We start from the raw sequence: 21,773 nt of genomic DNA, 5'->3' as shown, positions 1-21,773 counted from the left end.
CATTTGTGAAGACCAAGTACTGCAAGAAGATGTCATTCATATCACCACAGCTGATCTGTCGTACAATACCTTGGGGAAGCACATTTACAGCAAGGGTGAACCAACTGTACTATACAAGTAAAAGCATCAAGTTGCAACTACTGGGTGAATGTGAATTTATTTTGCTGACTGGAAAACGTTGTAAGTAATCATCTGAAAAAGCTAAACAAACTTGTTTGTTTAAAGGGGAACATTATCACCAAACCTATGCATGCATCAATATATACCTTGATGTTGCAGAAAAAAGAACATGTATTTTTTAAACCGATTTCCGAACTCTAAATGGGTGAATTTTGGCAAATGAAACGCCTTTCTGTGTATCGGTCTTTTAGCGATGACGTCAGAACGTGACGTCACCGAGGTAACACACCCGCCATATTCATTTTCACATTACAAACACCGGGTGGCACCACCTGCTATTGTAGTGGGAAAAGGAAGGCATCTATTTAGGGTGTGGTATTTAGATGTAATTGCACATTCATTGAGACTTCACTCCAGCCACACACACTACGGACAAGAGAACTCGTAACGATGACAGGGTGAAAAGACCTACCTGATTTCATTTGGAGTCTCCTCTTCCTCGTACTTCTTTTTCTCTTTCTTTCGGAAGACAAGCCAGATGATTAACACGACGATGAAGGCGCCCAGGAAAAATCCCACCACGGCACCGGCCACCTTTACATCCCTCTCATCTGCAAAGATGAGAGTAAGTAAAGATTAGATTACACAGGTGAGGTACAACTGCACAGTCTGAAGCCAATGTTGCAATTAAACAAGTTACTCATTTAACACTTTCTTTATTGTTGTGTGAATGCTCCAATTTGTTTTTTTTTACTTCAACAACTTCATCTTCTTTTCCAGATTTTGGCGCGCGCCACCTTGCACATTTTTCATCCGATTCAAACCGTTCCAACTTCAAACTTTTCGGCCTATTTGAGAATTGTGGACTTTCCCTTTCCAGATTTCCCAGAATTCCAGGTTTTCCGGGACATTTTTCCCATTCAAAATGAATTGGTCATTTTTCAAAACTTCCACTATTTCCACATTTTTCAACCAATTCAAACAGTTCCATCTTCAATACATTCCACCTTTCTGGAAATTTGAAATACCCTTTTTCCAAGTTAAAAAGAAATTCCAGGATTTTGCAGAATTCCTGGTTTTTCAAAAGCCCTATCTGCACCCTTTTTTTCTGGCGACTACTCCGACACATTTTTCAACCGTTCCACCGTCAAAACATTCCTCTCAATTAGGAGAAGAAACAGAGTTGTTTTTTGAACTGGAAAAATTCCTGGATTTCCCGAAATTCCGTAATACCATTACTCACTTCAACATTTCTCGACCGATTTGAAAAATTTCAAAACCAACCATTTGAACTCATCCATCCAGCTATCTATTTTCTACTGCTTGTCCCTTTTGTGGTCGCGGAAGTCGCTGGAGTCTATCTCAGCTGTATCAATGTCTTGTGGCTGCTAGGAATCGCTGCAATATGTCAAACTTTAAAAGATGTGTGTGACTGATTAACCCAAACCTAAACATAATTTGTGTAACTTAGAACCAATTGTGCCCATACAGTAGCCTGCTAACAGCCAGATTAGTTTTATGTGAAAATTATGTCATCCATCCATTCATTTTTTACCGCTTATTCCTTTTGGGGTCGCTGGAGCTTATTTCAGCTATCAGGCGGAAGGCGGAGTACACCCTGGACAAGTCACCACCTCATCACAGGGCCAACACAGATAGACAGACAACATTCACACTCACATTCACACACTAGGGCCAATTTAGTGTTGCCAATCAACCTATCCCCAGGTGCATGTCTTTGGAGGTGGGACGAAGCCAGAGTACCCAGAGGGAACCCACGCAGCCACGGGGAGAACAAGCAAACTCCACACAGAAATGATCCCAAGCTCGGGATTGAACTGAGGACTACTCAGGACCTTCGTATTGTGAGGCAGATGCACTAACTCCTCTTCCACCATGCTGCTCCCATTTCAATTCATTCAGACAATTCTATTTTTTTCCATTTAAATAAAAACTCCCGCTTTTTTCCCAAAATTCCACAATTTTTCGGAGATTTTCATTCGACAATTCCCACATTTTTCATCTGATTCAAATTGTTCCAACTTCAAAATATTCAGCCAGTTCAGGAAAGGTGTGCTCTACGTCAACAATTCCAAGAAAATTCCAGGATTTCAGTTCAACCTCAGCATTGGAGCATTCACACGCTATTCCTTCAGGAATTTCCTCATCTAGTTAGAGATGGTTTATCCTCCTGAGAACCTGTGTCATGTTGTGCATGACATGGGCCATTTTCTCCTGATGTGTGGAACTCTGACAATAGAAATAGGTTCAAAAGGAAGATACTGAAACCAACGTTCCCTCTAAGGTGCGCGCCTGTGCAATTGCACACTGCTCACGAGTCCTCCGCCCCACGGCAAATCTATGCCGCGCACAAAATCCAATAAAAAAAATAAGCAATTTTCAAAGTAACTGACAAGAAGCCACAACAGAGACAACAGTTTTCGTTATCACTGTTCAATTATTGTAACGTCTATCGAGATGCTTTGAAGAGGACATGAATTCCATCGATCACTTTATTGAGCAAAACTCTTTATAAACACATGACCAAAAACATTGCTAAACAATTTCTATCTAGCAAAGCTGGTCATTTTCTGCCGTACAAAGCAGACCAAAACCAACTTTGCCTTCTGTCATATAAACAGCAGCCGCGATCGCTCTTTCTCACTCGTGCCAACACATGCACATATGACACTGAGCCAGTGATGCGTTTACAGCCACACAAAAAGTCGGACATTTCCGATACCGCATATTATGTGTAATTCCAGGTCGTTACACTATGAGTTACCAATCAAATGTGTGCTCATTTTACTGTCATTTATTAAGAATCTTAATTTACAAATATTAATCATGAAATTCTGTTATTATATTAAATACATATTAATAAAAATATATACGTTTTACAAATGGAAAGTTACAGCAATTTACACATGATCCAGTGCTTACATCTCATTGTGCAACATGTGAATGTTTTAATGGGAACTAAATGCGATATCTGAAAGGGGTACACGTTATTTACAAAGCAGGACCCCGACCCAGTCACACACTACTAGTACACAGCTCATTGAAAAACAATATTGGTTGTTCTTGTCATTGTAAGTGGGCCAAAACACTTTTTTTTAGAAAATGATCACATTGAAGTGACTGCTGTCATTTGATTATAATAAGAAGAAATGTAACTTGTTATTTAGTCAGGTTTGGGACAGGTGTGCTACAGGTGTTGCTCACATGTGCTCCACTGAATGCTCAAGGAGTTTTTGCGTTTGCTCACACACATGAAAAATTAGAAGGAACATTGACTGAAACGGTGTGTCGCACATACTCGTGGACAACATCAATGCGAACCACTTCAGTTCAACGGGCTATCAACTGAGCGACATCACGACATTTCAATTGGCGTACACATAACCCCCCATGCACCCACCCCTCTCCCAGGAAATCTATTAGCGTGCCAATGAAACATAAGAGTCAGAACACAGGTGGTGACCAGTAACCACCAGTATGCTCAGTGCAGTCCCTGGTGCCGCAGCACTGAGGGGATCGAAGGGTCATAATGGAAGGAGAAAGGGTTGTATAAATGTATTTCCATCTGCAGTGTGAAACAATAGCCATCAGTCAGCGTGACAGGCGGAAGGTGAGGTGAACGCCGCTGTGATTCGACTCACGCTCCATGGGGACTTCGATGGTGCAGCTCTCCTCCCCCACGTCGTTGCTGGCCGTGCACCTGTAGACGCCTGTGCTGTCCATGGTGAGGTTCCTCAGGGTGACGATCTCTGGGTTCTTCAGATCTGGAGGAGAGAAGTTAAACAAGTTGATCCAAAGTCAGCATGACGGGAGAAGACAGGCACTCGTCTAATTCAACTCGCCACGTATCTAACCATGACGAGCACTCCTGCCGTGGAACGAGACGATCTTGGTGGGAGTGACACCAGGACATGGTTACAGACATATTGTCATGTGGTGAGCGCATGTTGATGCGCGTTTTGTCACCTAGGGATGCAAGAGGACCAGATCGGATGAGAGTGGCAGGTAAGAGCTTGTTTTAATACAAAAAATACAAAAGAACACTGACAGAAAAGGGCAAAAGAAAGCGCGGGCCAACGCACGGGGAGCTAGGCTAAAACTTAGCACTGAGACAAAGTCCAAAACAAATGTGCCTAGCGCACGGAAAGCTAAGTTAAGACTTAGCATGGAACAAGACATAGGAGGTTTACCACATGAAAGTCGCTTACCGCAAACAAAAGGTCCAGAGTGAACAAAAGGAGAAGGAAGGCTTAAATACTGGCAGGAATCAGAAAACAGGTGCGCGTAAACCGAAAGTAGCAGGTAGAACAAATACGAAACCATGGTAACGGAACAAAAAGGAAGTGCACAAACTTAGAACCGGAAGAGTCCAAAACAAACCAAGAATACAAAAGGACTCAAAAACCGAAATCCAAATGTGATCCGAGAAGCGGATCACAACACATCCGCTATGGCATGGGTGTCAAACTCTGGCCCGTGGGCCAAATTTGGCCCGCCGTGTAATTTCACTTGGCCCTTGAGGCAATATCAAATTAAAATTAGAGCTGGCCCGCCGCTGTAACACCGCTAACACTCTTAATTGCCAACCCTCTCGATTTTCCCGGGAGACTCCCAAAGTTCAGTGTCCCTCCCGAATTTCATCCCGGACAACAATATTTGGGGTGGGCTTTAAAGGCATTGCCTTTGGCGTTCTCTACAACCTGTCTCCATGTCCGCATTTCCTCCATACAAACAGCGTGCCGGCCCAGTCATATTATATATGCGGCTTTTACACACACACAAGTGAATGCAACGCATACTTGGTCAACAGCCATACAGGTTAACACTGTTACAAATATGTGCCACACTGTGAACCCACACCAAACAAGAATGACACATTTCGGGAGAACATCCGCACCGTAACACAACATAAACACAACAGAACAAATACCCAGAACACCTTGCAGCACTAACTCTTCCGGGACGCTACAATATACACCCCCCGCTATCACCAAACCCTGTCCACCTCAACCCCACCGCCGAAAAAAGGCATTCAATTTTTATTTAAATTTTATTTGATATGCCATTGATATTTTTTAATTATTATTATTATTTGAAACTCGATTTTGCATGTCACTATAAAGTTATATAAGCTTTGCTTGTTCAATATTCAATGCAAAACTTGTTTGGGTCCCTATTAAAAGGTTAATTTGTTCAACCTCTGCCCGCGGCTTTGTTTGGTTTGAAATGTTGGCCCACTCTGTATTTGAGTTTGATACCCCTGCGCTATGGGATGGTGCAAACCTTCACTTTGTGACCGCCTCGCTGACATACGGTGGGTAAGAGATTGATGCGGCTTTATTTCTTGTAGGGCGTGTTTATCATTTTGCAATGCAGTCTGTTGAAAGTGATGGAAAGCGCCACTCTGCATAGCAACCGACACTGTGGTAAGAATACCTAAACATTTTAGGTTTCCAACACTCTACTGCCTTGTGGCGGCTAAAGTGAATATTGCACGCAGGTAAACCGTGACAAATGGAGCAATATGAATCCCCTTCCTACTGTATATGGCAGCCCTGGGCAATTATTTTTACACAGGGGCCACATTTAGAGAAAAAAATGTGCCTGGGGGCCGGTATATCTATTTTTAGGGACACTATAACAAAACTTCACAATAATGTCTGATTGAATGCTAAAACATTATGACAGACCGCCTTAAAAAACATAAAGGAATTTGAAATGTTTCTATGAACGATAAAACTCCGAATATTGACAAAGTATGAATGTCACACCCCCTTTCGATCGACATATTTTGCAATCAAGAGAAACGCAACAAAAAATGCAACAAACACTGAAATATGAACGCGAAGGGTAAAAAATAAACCCACCTACAATCTGATGTATCTGATATATCACTAAGCTTTAGAACTTTGTTGTGAAAAGCTCCTTCCGCGTCTGTGGAAACGCTTCCCACCCACACTGCTTGGTGCCTTGTATGGGCTGCTGTGACGTAGAGTACCATAGTAACTAATTAGATTACCATAGTAACTGGTATATCATCCATAAGCACAGATTCCAACCATTGAAATACTTTGTATAGTTCAAGACTTACCGGTCATGAGAAAACATCACCGGACATCATAATGGCAGCTACAGTTTCCATCTTAAATATCTAAAAAATATATTTGGGAATGTCCGGCGGGCCGGATTGAAAATCTTAACGGGCCTTAATTTGCCCAGGTCTGGTGTATGGCCTCCATCAAACCTCATTAACCCCGGCTACATTACATGGTATGCTCATACATCTTTAAAGGGAAACTGCGCCTATTTTGGAATCTTGCCTATCATTTACAATCCCTATTTGAAAAAAAGAACACAGATGTCTATTTATTTTACACTGTAGGAGTCACTTCCTATTGGTTCCTTTGCTACACACGTCACAGGAGTAAGGCGTGCAGATTTGAACTCAATTTTAATGTTCCTCAATAAGCTCATCAATAATTGTTTCAGGTATACAGGACTTTTCAGTCTCTCAAAGTCCCCTCAGTCCTTCCTCCTCCTGTTCCTGGCCGCTACTGTTAACGACAACTGGTGATTAGACAACTCATACCATCTGGGAAATCTAATCACCTGTTCACCTGTGTTTCGAAGCCGGCACTGACACGCCCCTTTCTGTCGGGGAGCTGTCCTCAGCACTTTGGACAGGGGTGGTGACCTCCACCCCCGCAGGCAGCCCTGGCCACGCCTCCCTCCACATACACATTCTCTTATGTAATATATGAATGAAACAACTAACAATGCAGGTAATGGAATTAAAACAATTATGCCTATAAAGCCCTCTAAAAACATTCAAAAGACTCCATCAAAGTTGTATACACACACGCTGTAAGTATATACAGCAGGAAGGGGATTCATATGGCCCCATTTGTTGTGGTTTACCTGACACATGAAATGTGACGGATTGGGGGTTGCACTAACCACTTAGCCGCTAGATAACAGTAGAGTGTTACATATCTTAAAATATGTTTTGTGGCGAATTTCATCTTTGACCACAGTGTCAGTTGCTATGTAGAATGGTGCTTTCCATCATTTTCACCAAACTGCATTGCTAAATGATTAACCTCTTCCTCTTAGGCAAGATACACCCAGGAATGGGTCCGTGTGAACCCCTTCCATACTGTAGAAAGTGCAGTAGGAGGCACATTCATTATAAGATGTAATATTTACATATTTTTGGTCATTTATAACTTACGACGGCGTATTAATTTGTTCGCTACTTCCATCAACAACAACATTACTAATCGTGGCAGCCTTAATGAGAGACAACAACTACTTTGGGAAAAGTGATGGTCCAGAATCAGATTTTTTGAGTCTGAATTAATGGAGGATGAGCTACAGTTCAAGTTTTAGACGGTGGGTGATGACAGATCAATTGCTAGTGAAACACTAAACATCAAAACTACAAACATCGTATAACAATCTCTTACTGTGCAATGTCTGCTCTCAAGACTTCTGTTCCTGTTTAAATTAATCATAAACCTCACTTAGGTAAAAAAAATTAAAATAAAAAAGGCAGCCGCAAAAAAGTGTCTTTTCATGTCTTCCTTGCAATGTCTCCGGGGCTAAGTTGAACGTCATAGTTGACCAACTTCTTGGTGTATGGCATATTAACATATACAAACATATTAAACACACCGTCTATTAAAGCAGTGGTTTTCAACCTCTTTTCAGTGATGTAGCCCCGTTAACATTTTTTTAATTCAAGTACCCCCTAATCAGAGCAAAACATTTTTGGTTGAAAAAAAGAGATAAAGTAGTAAAATACAGCACTATGTCATCAGTTTCTGATTTATTGAATTATATAACAGTGCAAAATATTGCTCATTTGTGGTGATCTTTGTTGAACTATTTGGAAAAAAAGATATACTGTACAAATAACTAAAAACTTGTTGAAAAATAAACAAGTGATTCAATTATAAATAAAGATTTCTACACATAGAAGTAATCATCAACTTAAAGTGCCTTCTTTGGGGATTGTAATAGAGATCAATCTGGATTCATGAACTTAATTCTAAACATTTCTTCACAAAAAAAGATAATTTTAAACATAAACAATATTTATGGAACATGTCCACAAAAATCTATCTGTCAACACTGAATATTGCATTGTTGCATTTCTTTTCACAGTTTATGAACATACATTCATATTTTGTTGAAATATTATTCAAAAAATATATTTATACAGGATTTTTGAATTGTTGCTATTTTTAGAATATTTAAAAAAAATCTCACGTACCCCATGGCATACCTTCAAGTACCCCCAAGGGTACGCGTACCCCCATTTGAGAATCACTGTATTAAACACTTAATTTTTTTTATAATTTCATGAGTGCTGGATTATTTGAGGGGCTGATTCATTTTGCTTTACATTGCTTTTTCCGAGCTCCCACTAGTTCAGCGTTATTGTGAGTTGTATCGTTCATGCACTTATTTTTGCTGTATTTATCTGGCACAAGTGGAAAGCCGGTCCGTGAAAATTATTTGCCAACAATAAACCAGTCCGTGGTGCATAAAAGGTTGGGGATCACTGGTTTACTGGATACAATGAAACACAAATAAGCATATAAAGCCAACTTGTTTTTCCACTCGACCGGTACTTTACTTTTAGAGCCTTTTGGCCATGGAGACCAGCTGCTGGGTCTCTGCCACACCCGAGTCTGTTTTGGAGAGACTGGAGGAGATGCAAATGAAGAGACAGGGCTGCGGAGCTGGAACTGAGACGGAAAAGCTTCACAGTTTCTTGGATGAACGAGCAGGTATGGGACGCCTCGGTCTCCTCGGACGTATCCTCCCTCATCCATGCGGACTGGACGCTGGCCGAGAGTTGGTGGCCGACCGAGGGTGGCGTCGGCTCTCTTGGTTGCTTTGTTGGATCTGCTTCTGTCTCTGGCCATGCTACCCCCACCCCAGCAGACGATAGTGAGGAACACCGCAGAGGCCACAACAGTATATATGTTTTTTGTTGTTGTTGTTTTACTTTTATGTCTGTATATAGAAGTGGCTGGTCGCATCAGCTCTGCTCTTTTAATGTCTTTAATGTCCCTTGTTTTCTTTGATGTTTCCCTCTTACACACGTTTATGTGTGCTTTGGCTATGATTTTTTCCCCCCTTGGCGTCAGTCTGGACCCCCTCTCCAGGAGACCAGGCTTAGACTGAATGTATTTCTTTTCTCACCCCCCTACCCAGCGTTGACCTGTTTCTCACTTTTTTTGTAAGGGGCGCCGGAAGTTGGCAGACCCGTCAACGATCCTGTTCTGTCTATCTGTAATGTTTGTCTGACCTTAAATGGGATTGTGCTGAAAATCTCAATTTTCCTTCGGGGATTATTAAAGTATTTCTGATTCCGATTCTGATTCTTTAAGTGTGTGAGCTTGCTGTCACGACGGGGTTTTTGCAGCTTGCCGCGGGGTTTGTTCTCCCGAAATGCAGACGGACCACTCCGGACAGAGCGTGCAGGTAAGAACATGATTTATTCCTCAAAATACCGAAGTACTACAAAAAAAGGGAACACAAGGAGAAAACACAATGTGCTGATCGCACTTAGAGCTAATGATACTTCTTAGCAAGGACTAGGGACAAGCAATACTCAGGTAACTGTGGCATGAAACAAAACAGACTTACGTCTGTTTAGCAGGTTGCGTGTAGCAAACAATGACGCCAGACTGAGAGTCATTGGTGAATAAATAGCTCTCTGATTAGTGGTTGACAGCAGCTGAGCGTGGGGCCACTAACGACGCTGAGATCATTATCCATGCGTTTGTTACGTCTCGTCTCGATTACTGTAACATATTATTTTCGGGTCTCCCCATGTCTAGCATTATACGATTACAGTTGGTACAAAATGCGGCTGCTAGACTTTTGACAAGAACGCGAAAGTTTGATCATATTACGCCTATACTTGCTCACCTGCACTGGCTTCCTGTGAACTTAAAATGTGACTTTAAGGTTTTACTACTTACGTATAAAATACTACACGGTCTAGCTCCATCCTATCTTGCCGATTGTATTGTACCATATGTCCCGGCAAGAAATCTGCGTTCAAAGGACTCCATCTTATTAGTGATTCCTAAAGCCCAAAAAAGGTCTGCTGGCTGTAGAGCGTTTTCCGTTCGGGCTCCAGTACTCTGGAATGCCCTCCCGGTAACCGTTCGAGATGCCACCTCAGTAGAAGCATTTAAGTCTTACCTTAAAACTCATTTGTATACTCTAGCCTTTAAATAGACCTCCTTTTTAGACCAGTTGATCTGCCGCCTCTTTTCTTTTTCTCCTCTTTCCCCCTCCCTTGTGGAGGGGGTCCGGTCCGATGACCATGGATGAACCCGACTATGGACAGCCAGGACCCAGGATGGACCACTTGCCGGGACCCAGGATGGACCGCTCGTCTGTGTATCGGTTGGGGACATCTCTATGATGCTGATCCAACTCCGCTTGGGATGGTTTCCTGTGGACGGGACTCTCGCTGCTGTCTTGCATCCGCTTTGAACTGAACTCTCGCGGCTGTGTTGGAGCCACTATGGATTGAACTTTCACAGTACCATGTTAGACCCGCTCGACATCCATTGCTTTCGGTCCCCTAGAGGGGGAGGGGGGTTTCTCACATATGAGGTCCTCTCCAAGGTTCTCAAAGTCATCATTGTCACTGGCGTCCCACTGGGTGTGAGTTCTCCTTCCCAACTGGGAGTGAGTTTTCCTTGCCCTTATGCGGGTTCTTCCGAGGATGTCGTAGTGGTTTGTACAGTCCTTTGAGACATTTGTGATTTAGGGCTATATAAATAAACATTGATTGATTGATTGATAACCAGAGGCAAGTGAACCGAATTAATCCCTATGGTGACCAAAATAAACCCAGGAGTGCACAAAACATCAACTAAGGGAGTCCATAACTAACGGAACATAACAAAAACATGATCCGGACCACGGATCATGACACTTGCATGTACAATTCACTTTAATTATCAGCTGGCATACAAGTGTCTCCGACATCTTCATCCGATCAAGCCTAGTCCTCGCTGTGGATTTACAAGAGAGACTCTGACCGCTCGACAAAATAAGAATATGCTTCTATTTTTTGTTATCATTCGGGGGTGGAGGGGCGACAAAAATAAGTAAGCCATGCAGAATCAGTGGCCCAATTGTGACACTCAAAGTGCTCTTGAGCTAAATGCAGCTCTAGATTGGCAAACACAGATAAACGCTACACTTGTGCAACATGCATAAAAGCGTCATCTCGGACGGATTAATAGAGGCCCGTAATGAGCACTCTTATGAAAATGAATGCTTTAGTGGGGGTTAAATGGCCAACCTGCAGTGTCACGAGAGCGGTGGTTATTTTCCTCACCTATGCGCGCCAGGTTTGGCAGCTTGCCCAGACTCTTGCCTTTGTCCAGCACTCGCTCCCATTTGTAGCTGATGGGGTCGGAACCGTTGATGGACTTGCAGCTGAGTCTGACGTCGCTGCCTTCCAGGAGATTGCCGTCCAACCCGCACGTGGGCTTTGAGGGCTTCACTGTAAAGAGGCAGAGGATAAAGACTTGAACTCTGGAGTGCAACAAACAAGTGGCTACTTGCATCACTGCAATGCAACATGGTGGCAGCCCGTGTTGTGATATTTCTTTGAATACAGCGGTGCCTTAGTGGTCCTATGATTCGGTTTTTTTAAGTCAGTTTGCCCTATTTGGTAGGAATTTACGGTCTCCAATGAATTCTTGCACTTGTATTCCGGGCAATAGAGCGCACGGGTATTGAAGCCACACCCACCAAATTTTAGATAAAATAAACATTTGACGGAATATATGCCGCAGATACACTACAGGCCAAACGTTTGGACACACCTTCTCCTTCACAACACAACTGATGTTCCCAATTCCATTGATAAAGCAAGAAATTCCACTAATCAACCCTGTGAAGTGACTACCTTTTAGAACAAAATAGAATAGAATAGAGTTTTATTGTCATTATTGCACTGAACAGTATACACATATATATATATATATATATATATATATATATATATATATATATATATATATATATATATATGCATTTTGGGTGAGGGAAAAAATCGATTCGAATACGAATTGATTCAGAATCTATTCTCATTTTTAAAAAATCGATCTTTTTTTTTTTTTATAATTTTTTTTTTAATATATATATATTTTTTTTAATCAATCCAACAAATCACTACACAGCAATACCATAAACATGCAATCCAATTCCAAAACCAATACTTGACCCAGCAACACTCTGCAATAAACAGAGCAATTGAGAGGAGACACAAACATGACACAGAACAAGCCAAAAGTAATGAAACAAAAATGAATATTATCAACAACAGTATCAATATTAATTATAATTTCAGCATAGCAGTGATTAAAAATCCCTCACTGATATTATCATTAGACATTTCTAAAAATAATTAAAAAGAACAATAGTGTCACAGTGGCTTACACTTGCATCACATCTCATAAGCTTGACAACACACTGTGTCCAATGTTTTCACAAAGATAAAATAAGTCATATTTTTCGTTCGTTTAATAGTTACAACACATTTACATTATTGCAATCAGTTGATAAAACATTGTTCTTTACAATTATAAAAGCTTTTTAAAAAAAAAAATCTACTACTCTGCCAGCATGTCAGCAGACTGGGGTAGATCCTGCTGAAATCCTATGTATTGAATGAATACAGAATCGTTTTGATTCGGAAAAATATCGTTTTTGAATCGAGAATCGAATCGAATAAAAAAAAATCGATATATTATCGAATCGTGACCTCAACAATCGATATGGAATCGAATCGTGGGACATCCAAAGATTCACAGCCCTAATATGCATAAATATGCATATATATACATATATATATACATATATATATATATATATATATATATATATATATATATATATATATATATATATATATATATATATATATATATATATATATATATATATATATATATATATATATATATATATATATATATATATATATATATATATATATATAACACTATTGCAAATTATAGACCGAAAAAAATAATAAAATAAAAAGACATGACACATGAGGACATGATGGACACATTGTGCTCACTCAGTGCCTGTTTAATGCTACTATGGCTCTTGGGTAAAAACTGTTTTTTAGTCTATTTGTGCCCGCTTTTAGCACCCTATAGCATCTGCCCGAGGGTAGCAATTCTAGTTGGCAGTGCCTGGGGTGAAGCTCATCGAGAGAATGCCAAGAGTGTGCAAAGCAGTAATCATAGCAAAAGTGGCTATTTTGAAGAAATTAAAAGATAAAACATGTTTTAGATAGATATATGGATGGATGGATAGATAGATGGATAGATAGATAGATAGATAGATAGATAGATAGATAGATAGATAGATAGATAGATAGATAGATAGATAGATAGATAGATAGATAGATAGATAGATGGATAGTACTTTATTGATTGAGTTCCCTCAGGAAAATTTAAATTCCAGCCACAGTGTACAGAGTTGAGATCAAATTTAAATAGTAAAAAGTAAATAATGGGGGTATAAATAGAGACAAAATAGCAAATATTACAAGACCAAAAATAAAAAGCAACAATGAGAAAAAAATATATAACAGTAAAATAAGAATATAAAAAAATAAACTAGGCAGTAGTGACCATGTTATGAAAAAGTATTGCACTGTTATTGTTTTGCATCCCTTGTCATCCTAGTACCCCTCTCACCCCCAGAGAGGAGTTGTACAGTCTAATGGCATGTGGGACAAAGGAATTTTTTACTCCTGCACTTGGTATGAAGCAATCTAGCACTGAACAGGCTCCTCTGGCTACTGATAACGCTGTGCAGAAGGTGACTGGCATTATCCAGGATGCTCACAAGTTTTTCCACAGTCCTCTTCTCTGCCACCGTCACCGGTGAGTCCTGTTTTATTCCGATCGTAGAACCGGCCCGCCTGATCAGTTTCTCGAGTCTGGAGCTGTCCTTCTTAGATATACTGCTCCCCCTGCACACTACGATGTGTTCATGTGTACATGCGTTCATTCATAGTTTTAATGCCTCTCGTGACAATCTACAATGTAAATAGTCATTCAAATAAAGAAAACACACTGAATGAAAAGGTGTGTCCAAACGTTTGGGCTTTACTTTATATACACGGGTACGAACAATTGTGTAAATGTTTATTTACATACCTTAATTCAGTGGTCCTCAAATATTTTTCACCAAGCACCGCTTAAGAAAACATTTAGGTCTCCAAGTACCACCATAATGACCAACAATGAAATAAATATGCATAGTAGGCCTAAGCATTCATTAAAAACAAGCAAAGGTTTATGAGTATATTTGTTACTTTGGGCCACTATAACATTACACACATTTTGAACAGTAACACAGTGTTTACTATAGGAAAATAAAACTCTGTACTTAAATCATGTGATTCATTGGCGTACCACTAGATGGAGACATGTAACACCGTTTGAGAATTACTGCCTGGATTGTTTCCAAACAGCTCCTGTGACATGACAGTAAAACAGTTGAACAAACAAAACAGAAGTCATCGTCATGGACTCACCTGCTGCGGATTCAAGCTCTCTATTGAGCTAAATAGACTTAATAACTCCACGACGACGTTTTGGTGGATTTAGGAAACTGAAACAATACGAAAAAAAGGCCTTTGTAGGTTAATAATGTTAACACCGACACTTGCGTGTTGGCGTGTTAGCATATTTGCTAATGCTAATGACACTAGCTTCATTACATTACCATAGCACGTGTACACATGCATGGAAACACTCCTACAGTCACCACACATGAGATGGTTTAGTAAGCATGAGTAGTTTTAGTTATATTGATTCCAAGATGGCGGCGCCCAGACGGGCTGCAACATCGCGGAGCTCTTGCTAAAGATGGAACATTTGGCAGAAATACCGGACAATTCTGCAAACTTCATGGCTGGCTCACATCGTGGTCACTCCGTGATCACGTACGACCTCCAGACACTTCTGGATGTGGACATATCGGGCCGTTTTGGACTAATAGACGCGTGCTTGTTAGACGTGCTAACTAGCATGGGAATACTTCGGCGGCTACATCCAGCGGCCTGTGAAGCAGGGGAGTATAGTAGCAGCGGGGGCCGTCTACGGAGCAGACGCCAGCGGTGTGATCGGAAACGCGGATGTCGAGCGGGGCTAAAAACAAAGCAGAAGGCTAATCCCCACAGAACACCACTTCCCTCCATCCTGAAGCCGGATTTAAATGGAAGATGCGAGACTACTGGTCTGGGTAAGGAGTCAGTTAAATTAGAACAAGTTTTTTCTGCTTTGATTGTTTCAGAGTTGGACATGTGTTCTACCGAGGTGGCAAACTATGATGCGTGCAGTTTATCAAAGCAACAAACAAACAATCGCAACATGCGTTCTACTGAGTTGGCTAACCATGATGCGTGCAGTTTATCAAAGCAACAATCAAACAATCGGAAAATTCCCGTCGTATCAATTCCTAGATATGGTCGTAATTATACTAAATGCACTGGGCATAATAAACACAACATTATTAATATTGCTACTATGGATAATTTGATCAAAAATTCCCTAAAAAAGCCCACTACCTATAATATAGGTTTTTTAAACATAAGATCATTGTCTCCCAAAACGTTGTTAGTTAATGATATCATCAGAGACAACAATCTTAACGTCATCGGTCTCAGCGAAACCTGGCTTAAACCAAACAACTTTTTTGCGCTAAATGAGGCATGTCCTCCTAACTTTACATATGCGCATATTGCCCGTCCTCTTAAAAGGGGTGAGGGGGTCGCACTAGTATACAACGAAAACTTTAACCTTAGTCCTAACATAAATTATAAATATAAATCGTTTGAGGTGCTTACTATGAGGTCTGTCACACCGCTGCCTCTACACCTGGCTGTTATCTACCGCCCCCCAGGGCCCTATTCGGACTTTATCAATGAATTCTCAGAGTTTGTTGCTGATCTAGTGACACACGCCGATAATATAATCATAATGCGGGACTTTAATATCCATATGAATACCCCATCGGACCCACCGTGCGTAGCGCTCCAGACTATAATTGATAGCTGTGGTCTCACACAAATAATAAATGAACCCACGCATCGCAACGGTAATACGATAGACCTAGTGGTTGTCCGGGGGAATCACCGTTTCCAAAGTTACGATACTCCCGTATACTAAAGTATTGTCCGATTATTACCTTATAAAATTCGAGTTTCAGACGCATGTTCGTCAAACTAATAATAATAATAACTGCTATAGCAGCCGCAACATTAATACGGCCACAACGACAACTCTTGCTAACCTACTGCCCTCGGTAATGGCACCATTCCCAAAATATGTGGGCTCTATTGATAACCTCACTAACTTTAACAATGCCCTGCGCGAAACCATTGATAACATAGCACCGCTAAAGTTAAGAAAGGCTCCAAAAAAGCGTACACCGTGGTTTACAGAAGAAACTAGAGCTCAGAAATTATTATGTAGAAAGCTGGAACGCAAATGGCGCACGACTAAACTTGAGGTGCACCATCAAGCGTGGAGTGATGGTTTAATAACTTATAAACGCATGCTTACCTTAGCTAATGCTAAATATTACTCAAATCTCATCCACCGTAATAAAAACGATCCTAAATTTGTGTTTAGTACGGTAGCATCGCTAACCCAACAAGGGACCCCTTCCAGTAGCTCCACCCACTCAGCTGATGACTTTATGCAATTCTTTAGTAAAAAAATTGAAGTCATTAGAAAGGAGATTAAAGACAATGCGTCCCAGCAACAACGGGGTTCTATTAACACAGATACGATTGTATATACGGCGGATACTGCCCTCCAAAATAGTTTCTCTCGTTTTGAGGAAATAACATTACAGGAATTGTTACAACCTGTAAATGGAATAAAACAAACAACATGTTTACTTGACACTCTTCCTGGGAAACTGATCAAGGAGCTCTTTGTATTATTAGGTCCATCAGTGCTAAATATTATAAACTTATCACTTTCCTAGGGCACTGTTCCCCTAGCATTCAAAAAAGCGGTTATTCATCCTCTTCTTAAAAGACCTAACCTCGATCCTGACCTCATGGTCACCTTCCCTTTATTTAAAAAATCCTCGAAAAAATTGTTGCGGAGCAGTTAAATGAACACTTAGCGTCTAACAATCTATGTGAAACCTTTCAATCCGGTTTCAGGGCAAATCACTCCACGGACACAGCCCTCGCAAAAATGACTAATGATCTATTGCTAACGATGGATTCTGATGCGTCATCTATGTTGCTGCTCCTCGATCTTAGCGCTGCTTTCGATACTGTCGATCATAATATTTTATTAGAACGTATCAAAACACGAATTGGTATGTCAGACTTAGCCCTGTCTTGGTTTAACTCTTATCTTACTGATAGGATGCAGTGTGTCTCCCATAACAATGTGACCTCGGACTACGTTAAGGTAACGTGTGGAGTTCCCCAGGGTTCGGTCCTTGGCCCTGCACTCTTCAGCATCCACATGCTGCCACTAGGTGACATCATACGCAAATACGGTGTTAGCTTTCACTGTTATGCTGACACCCAACTCTACATGCCCCTAAAGCTGACCAACACGCCAGATTGTAGTCAGCTGGAGGCGTGCCGTAATGAAATTAAACAATGGATGTCCGCTAACTTTTTGCAACTCAATGCCAAAAAAACGGAAATGCTGATTATCGGTCCTGCTAGACACCAACCTCTATTTAATAACACAACACTAACATTTGACAACCAAACAATTAAACAAGGCGACACGGTAAAGAATCTGGGTATTATCTTCGACCCAACTCTCTCCTTTGAGGCACACATTAAAAGCGTTACTAAAACGGCCTTCTTTCATCTCCGTAATATCGCTAAAATTCGCTCCATTCTGTCCACTAAAGACGCTGAGATCATTATCCATGCGTTTGTTACATCTCGCCTCGACTACTGTAACATATTATTTTCGGGTCTCCCCATGTCTAGCATTAAAAGATTACAGTTGGTACAAAATGCGGCTGCTAGACTTTTGACAAGAACAAGAAAGTTTGATCACATTACGCCTGTACTGGCTCACCTGCACTGGCTTCCTGTGCACTTAAGATGTGACTTTAAGGTTTTACTACTTACGTATAAAATACTACACGGTCTAGCTCCATCCTATCTTGTCGATTGTATTGTACCATATGTCCCGGCAAGAAATCTGCGTTCAAAGGACTCCGGCTTATTAGTGATTCCCAAAGCCCAAAAAAAGTCTGCGGGCTATAGAGCGTTTTCATTTCGGGCTCCAGTACTCTGGAATGCCCTCCCGGTAACAGTTCGAGATGCCACCACAGTAGAAGCATTTAAGTCTCACTTTAAAACTCATTTGTATACTCTAGCCTTTGAATAGACCTCCTTTTTAGACCGGTTGATTTGCCGTTTCTTTTCTTTTTCTCCTATGTCCCACTCTCCCTTGTGGAGGGGGTCCGGTCCGATCCGGTGGCCATGTACTGCTTGCCTGTGTATCGGCTGGGGACATCTCTGCGCTGCTGATCCGCCTCTGCTTGGGATGGTTTCCTGCTGGCTCCACTGTGAACGGGACTCTCGCTGCTGTGTTGGATCCGCTTTGGACTGGACTCTTGCGACTGTGTTGGATCCATTATGGATTGAACTTTCACAGTATCATGTTAGACCCGCTCGACATCCATTTCTTTCCTCCTCTCCAAGGTTCTCATAGTCATCATTGTCACCGACGTCCCACTGGGTCATTATTGTCACCGACGTCCCACTGGGTGTGAGTTTTCCTTGCCCTTATGTGGGCCTACCGAGGATGTCGAAGTGGTTTGTGCAGCCCTTTGAGACACTAGTGATTTAGGGCTATACAAGTAAACATTGATTGATTGATCCTTTCGCGCAGAAACGTTTTAGACGGACAGTAGACGAAACAGGACTTATATTTACGGTTCAAGGCACGAAACAGGAAGTGCTTTTTTAACCCGCATCACTTAAATTAAGTTAATGTTAAAGTTAAAATACCAATGATAGTCTAACACACACACACTAGGTGTGGTGAAATTTGTCCTCTGCATTCGACCCATCCCCTTGTTTACCCCCTGGGAGGTGAGGGGAGCAGTGAGCAGCAGCAGTGGCCATGCCCGGGAATCATTTTTTTGTGATTTAACCCCCAATTCCAACCCTTGATGCTGAGTGCCAAGCAAGGAGGTAATGGGTCCCATTGTTATAGTCTGTTATAGGGGATTGAACTCACAACTTACCGATCTCAAGGCGGACACAAGATGGCGCCACAGAACAAACAATAACACGCCTTTTCAGTGTCTCTATCGGTGTAAAAATACGGTATTTATTTAGGGAAAAAATGCTCTAGTTTTTGTACGATTCGGTCATCCTTTTCAAATGGTTTATTAACACAACCAGAGGTAAAAAGGAAAACAATGTTTAAATGTTTTATAAACGATGTGAATCCGCCAACACACCCTTCAGACGTCTACTTTCTCAGTGTTGGTGACACAAAGAGATTTTCTCTCATGCAGACAACAAAGCTGGCTGTGAATGCCGTTATTTTCTATGTTTTCTTGCCCGCCGCAGCTCAGAAGGTTTCGGTCCAGACGCTCAACACAGAAGAGATTTGCTGGATGCCGCTGAAACGCTGCCTCTCTGGCTCTAAACGCATCGGACGGCTTTGCTGAGCTATAAAAACAGAAAGAAAGACTGAAATAGCTCGGCTTCCTTCCCAGCAGCTTATTTTTAGATCAGTGGCAAGCTATTTTTAAACCTCCTTTTTCTGCCTTGGTAGTTGCCGTGTCGACTATTGTGCATTCAGCTGAGGCTGCTTGTCTGCAGAGCTGCAGCACGACGGGTAAAGCCGTCCTGCAGCAAGAGGACAGACTGGACCAGGTATATGTCACCCTTTGACTACATGAGGGACTTTTTTTTTGTCATTTCAGGACTTTCTTTGCTTTTTTTTGGGCCATCGTTTTGCTGCTGGTAATCCATGTGAAATCATTTATACCGATAGTTTTTATTTGACAGAAACTATCTTCGTAGGTCAATCAGATGCTGTGAAGTAATTCAGACACAATTTGTAGAAGCAAGGACAACAATGTCTCAGTTGAGCCTAATTATAACCATCATTTCTTTTTATCATTAAGTAATTTCACGATTTAATACTGCAATTTGAAATTTCCTTTTGGAGAAAAAATGGTGTGTGCATGCATGCGTGTGTATCTGGTCCAAAAAGCATGACACGGCAGTAAATACAAAACTGAACAGTGCATCAAAATCAATTGTTTTTCTAATCTGAAGTATATTCATGATGTATTCATTTTCATTCATTCATCCCCAGTCTAACAACGCGTATTATGTGGAAGATAACTTCAAAGGTTTTCTCAAATTAATATGTAAAGTTATACGGAAAAGGGTGGAGTGCCATATCCGGGTTGGGGAGGAGACCCTGCCCCAAGTGGAGGAGTTCAAGTACCTAGGAGTCTTGTTCACGAGTGAGGGAAGAGTGGATCGTGAGATCGACAGGCGGATCGGTGCGGCGTCTTCAGTAATGCGGACGTTGTACCGATCCGTTGTGGTGAAGAAGGAGCTGAGCCGGAAGGCAAAGCTCTCAATTTACCGGTCGATCTACGTTCCCGTCCTCACCTATGGTCATGAGCTTTGGGTCATGACCGAAAGGATAAGATCACGGGTACAAGCGGCCGAAATGAGTTTCCTCCGCCGTGTGGCGGGGCTCTCCCTTAGAGATAGGGTGAGAAGCTCTGCCATCCGGGAGGGACTCAAAGTAAAGCCGCTGCTCCTCCACATCGAGAGGAGCCAGATGAGGTGGTTCGGGCATCTGGTCAGGATGCCACCCGAACGCCTCCCTAGGGAGGTGTTTAGGGCACGTCCAACCGGTAGGAGGCCACGGGGAAGACCCAGGACACGTTGGGAAGACTATGTCTCCCGGCTGGCCTGGGAACGCCTCGGGATCCCCCGGGAAGAGCTAGACGAAGTGGCTGGGGAGAGGGAAGTCTGGGTTTCCCTGCTTAGGCTGTTGCCCCCGCGACCCGACCTCGGATAAGCGGAGGATGATGGATGGATGGATGGATGGGATTTAAAGGGTCAAACAAATCTGAGTCAATAAACATTTGGTGTTTTGTATTTTGTTTTTTTTCTAATTGTACAAAATTCAAATCAATACATCTTAAAATAATTACCTAAATTCATGATTATAATTGAAATTGAATACATAAATGTGCAAATAATGTATTGATCGTAAAAGTGCATTTCATTATTTGATGAATTATTTAAATATTTGATGAATTATTAAAATGGAATATTTCATGATTTACATTATTTATTAATTGATCACAAATAATTAATATTTTTTTGTTTTTTTTTAATCATACTGCTCCTCCACATCGAGAGGAGCCAGATGAGGTGGTTCGGGCATCTGGTCAGGATGCCACCCGAACGCCTCCCTAGGGATGTGTTTAGGGCACGTCCAGCTGGTAGGAGGCCACGGGGAAGACCCAGGACACGTTGGAAAGACTATGTCTCCTGGCTGGCCTGGGAACGCCTC

The 21,773-nt window shown here is 41.6% G+C and overlaps 1 protein-coding gene across 2 annotated transcripts in view; it reads right to left on the bottom strand.

Moving 5' to 3' along the window:
* The window catches only part of clmpb (CXADR like membrane protein b), a 387,744-nt gene that overhangs the window by 5,855 nt on the left and 360,116 nt on the right, over positions 1-21,773 (bottom strand). For both annotated transcript variants that reach the window (XM_061878756.1, XM_061878755.1), the window contains 3 exons: positions 11,519-11,686; positions 3,783-3,905; positions 593-731 (listed from right to left, as the gene is read on the bottom strand). In XM_061878756.1, the coding sequence (XP_061734740.1) occupies positions 593-731; positions 3,783-3,905; positions 11,519-11,686 (430 nt within the window). The remainder of the gene's footprint in view (positions 1-592; positions 732-3,782; positions 3,906-11,518; positions 11,687-21,773) is intronic.

The sequence above is a fragment of the Nerophis ophidion genome, linkage group LG18, assembly GCF_033978795.1.
Source record: "Nerophis ophidion isolate RoL-2023_Sa linkage group LG18, RoL_Noph_v1.0, whole genome shotgun sequence".
In the NCBI taxonomy this organism is placed as follows: Eukaryota; Metazoa; Chordata; class Actinopteri; order Syngnathiformes; family Syngnathidae; genus Nerophis; species Nerophis ophidion.
Note: the sequence above shows the minus strand (reverse complement) of the source record. Positions and strands in the feature narration are given on the sequence as shown.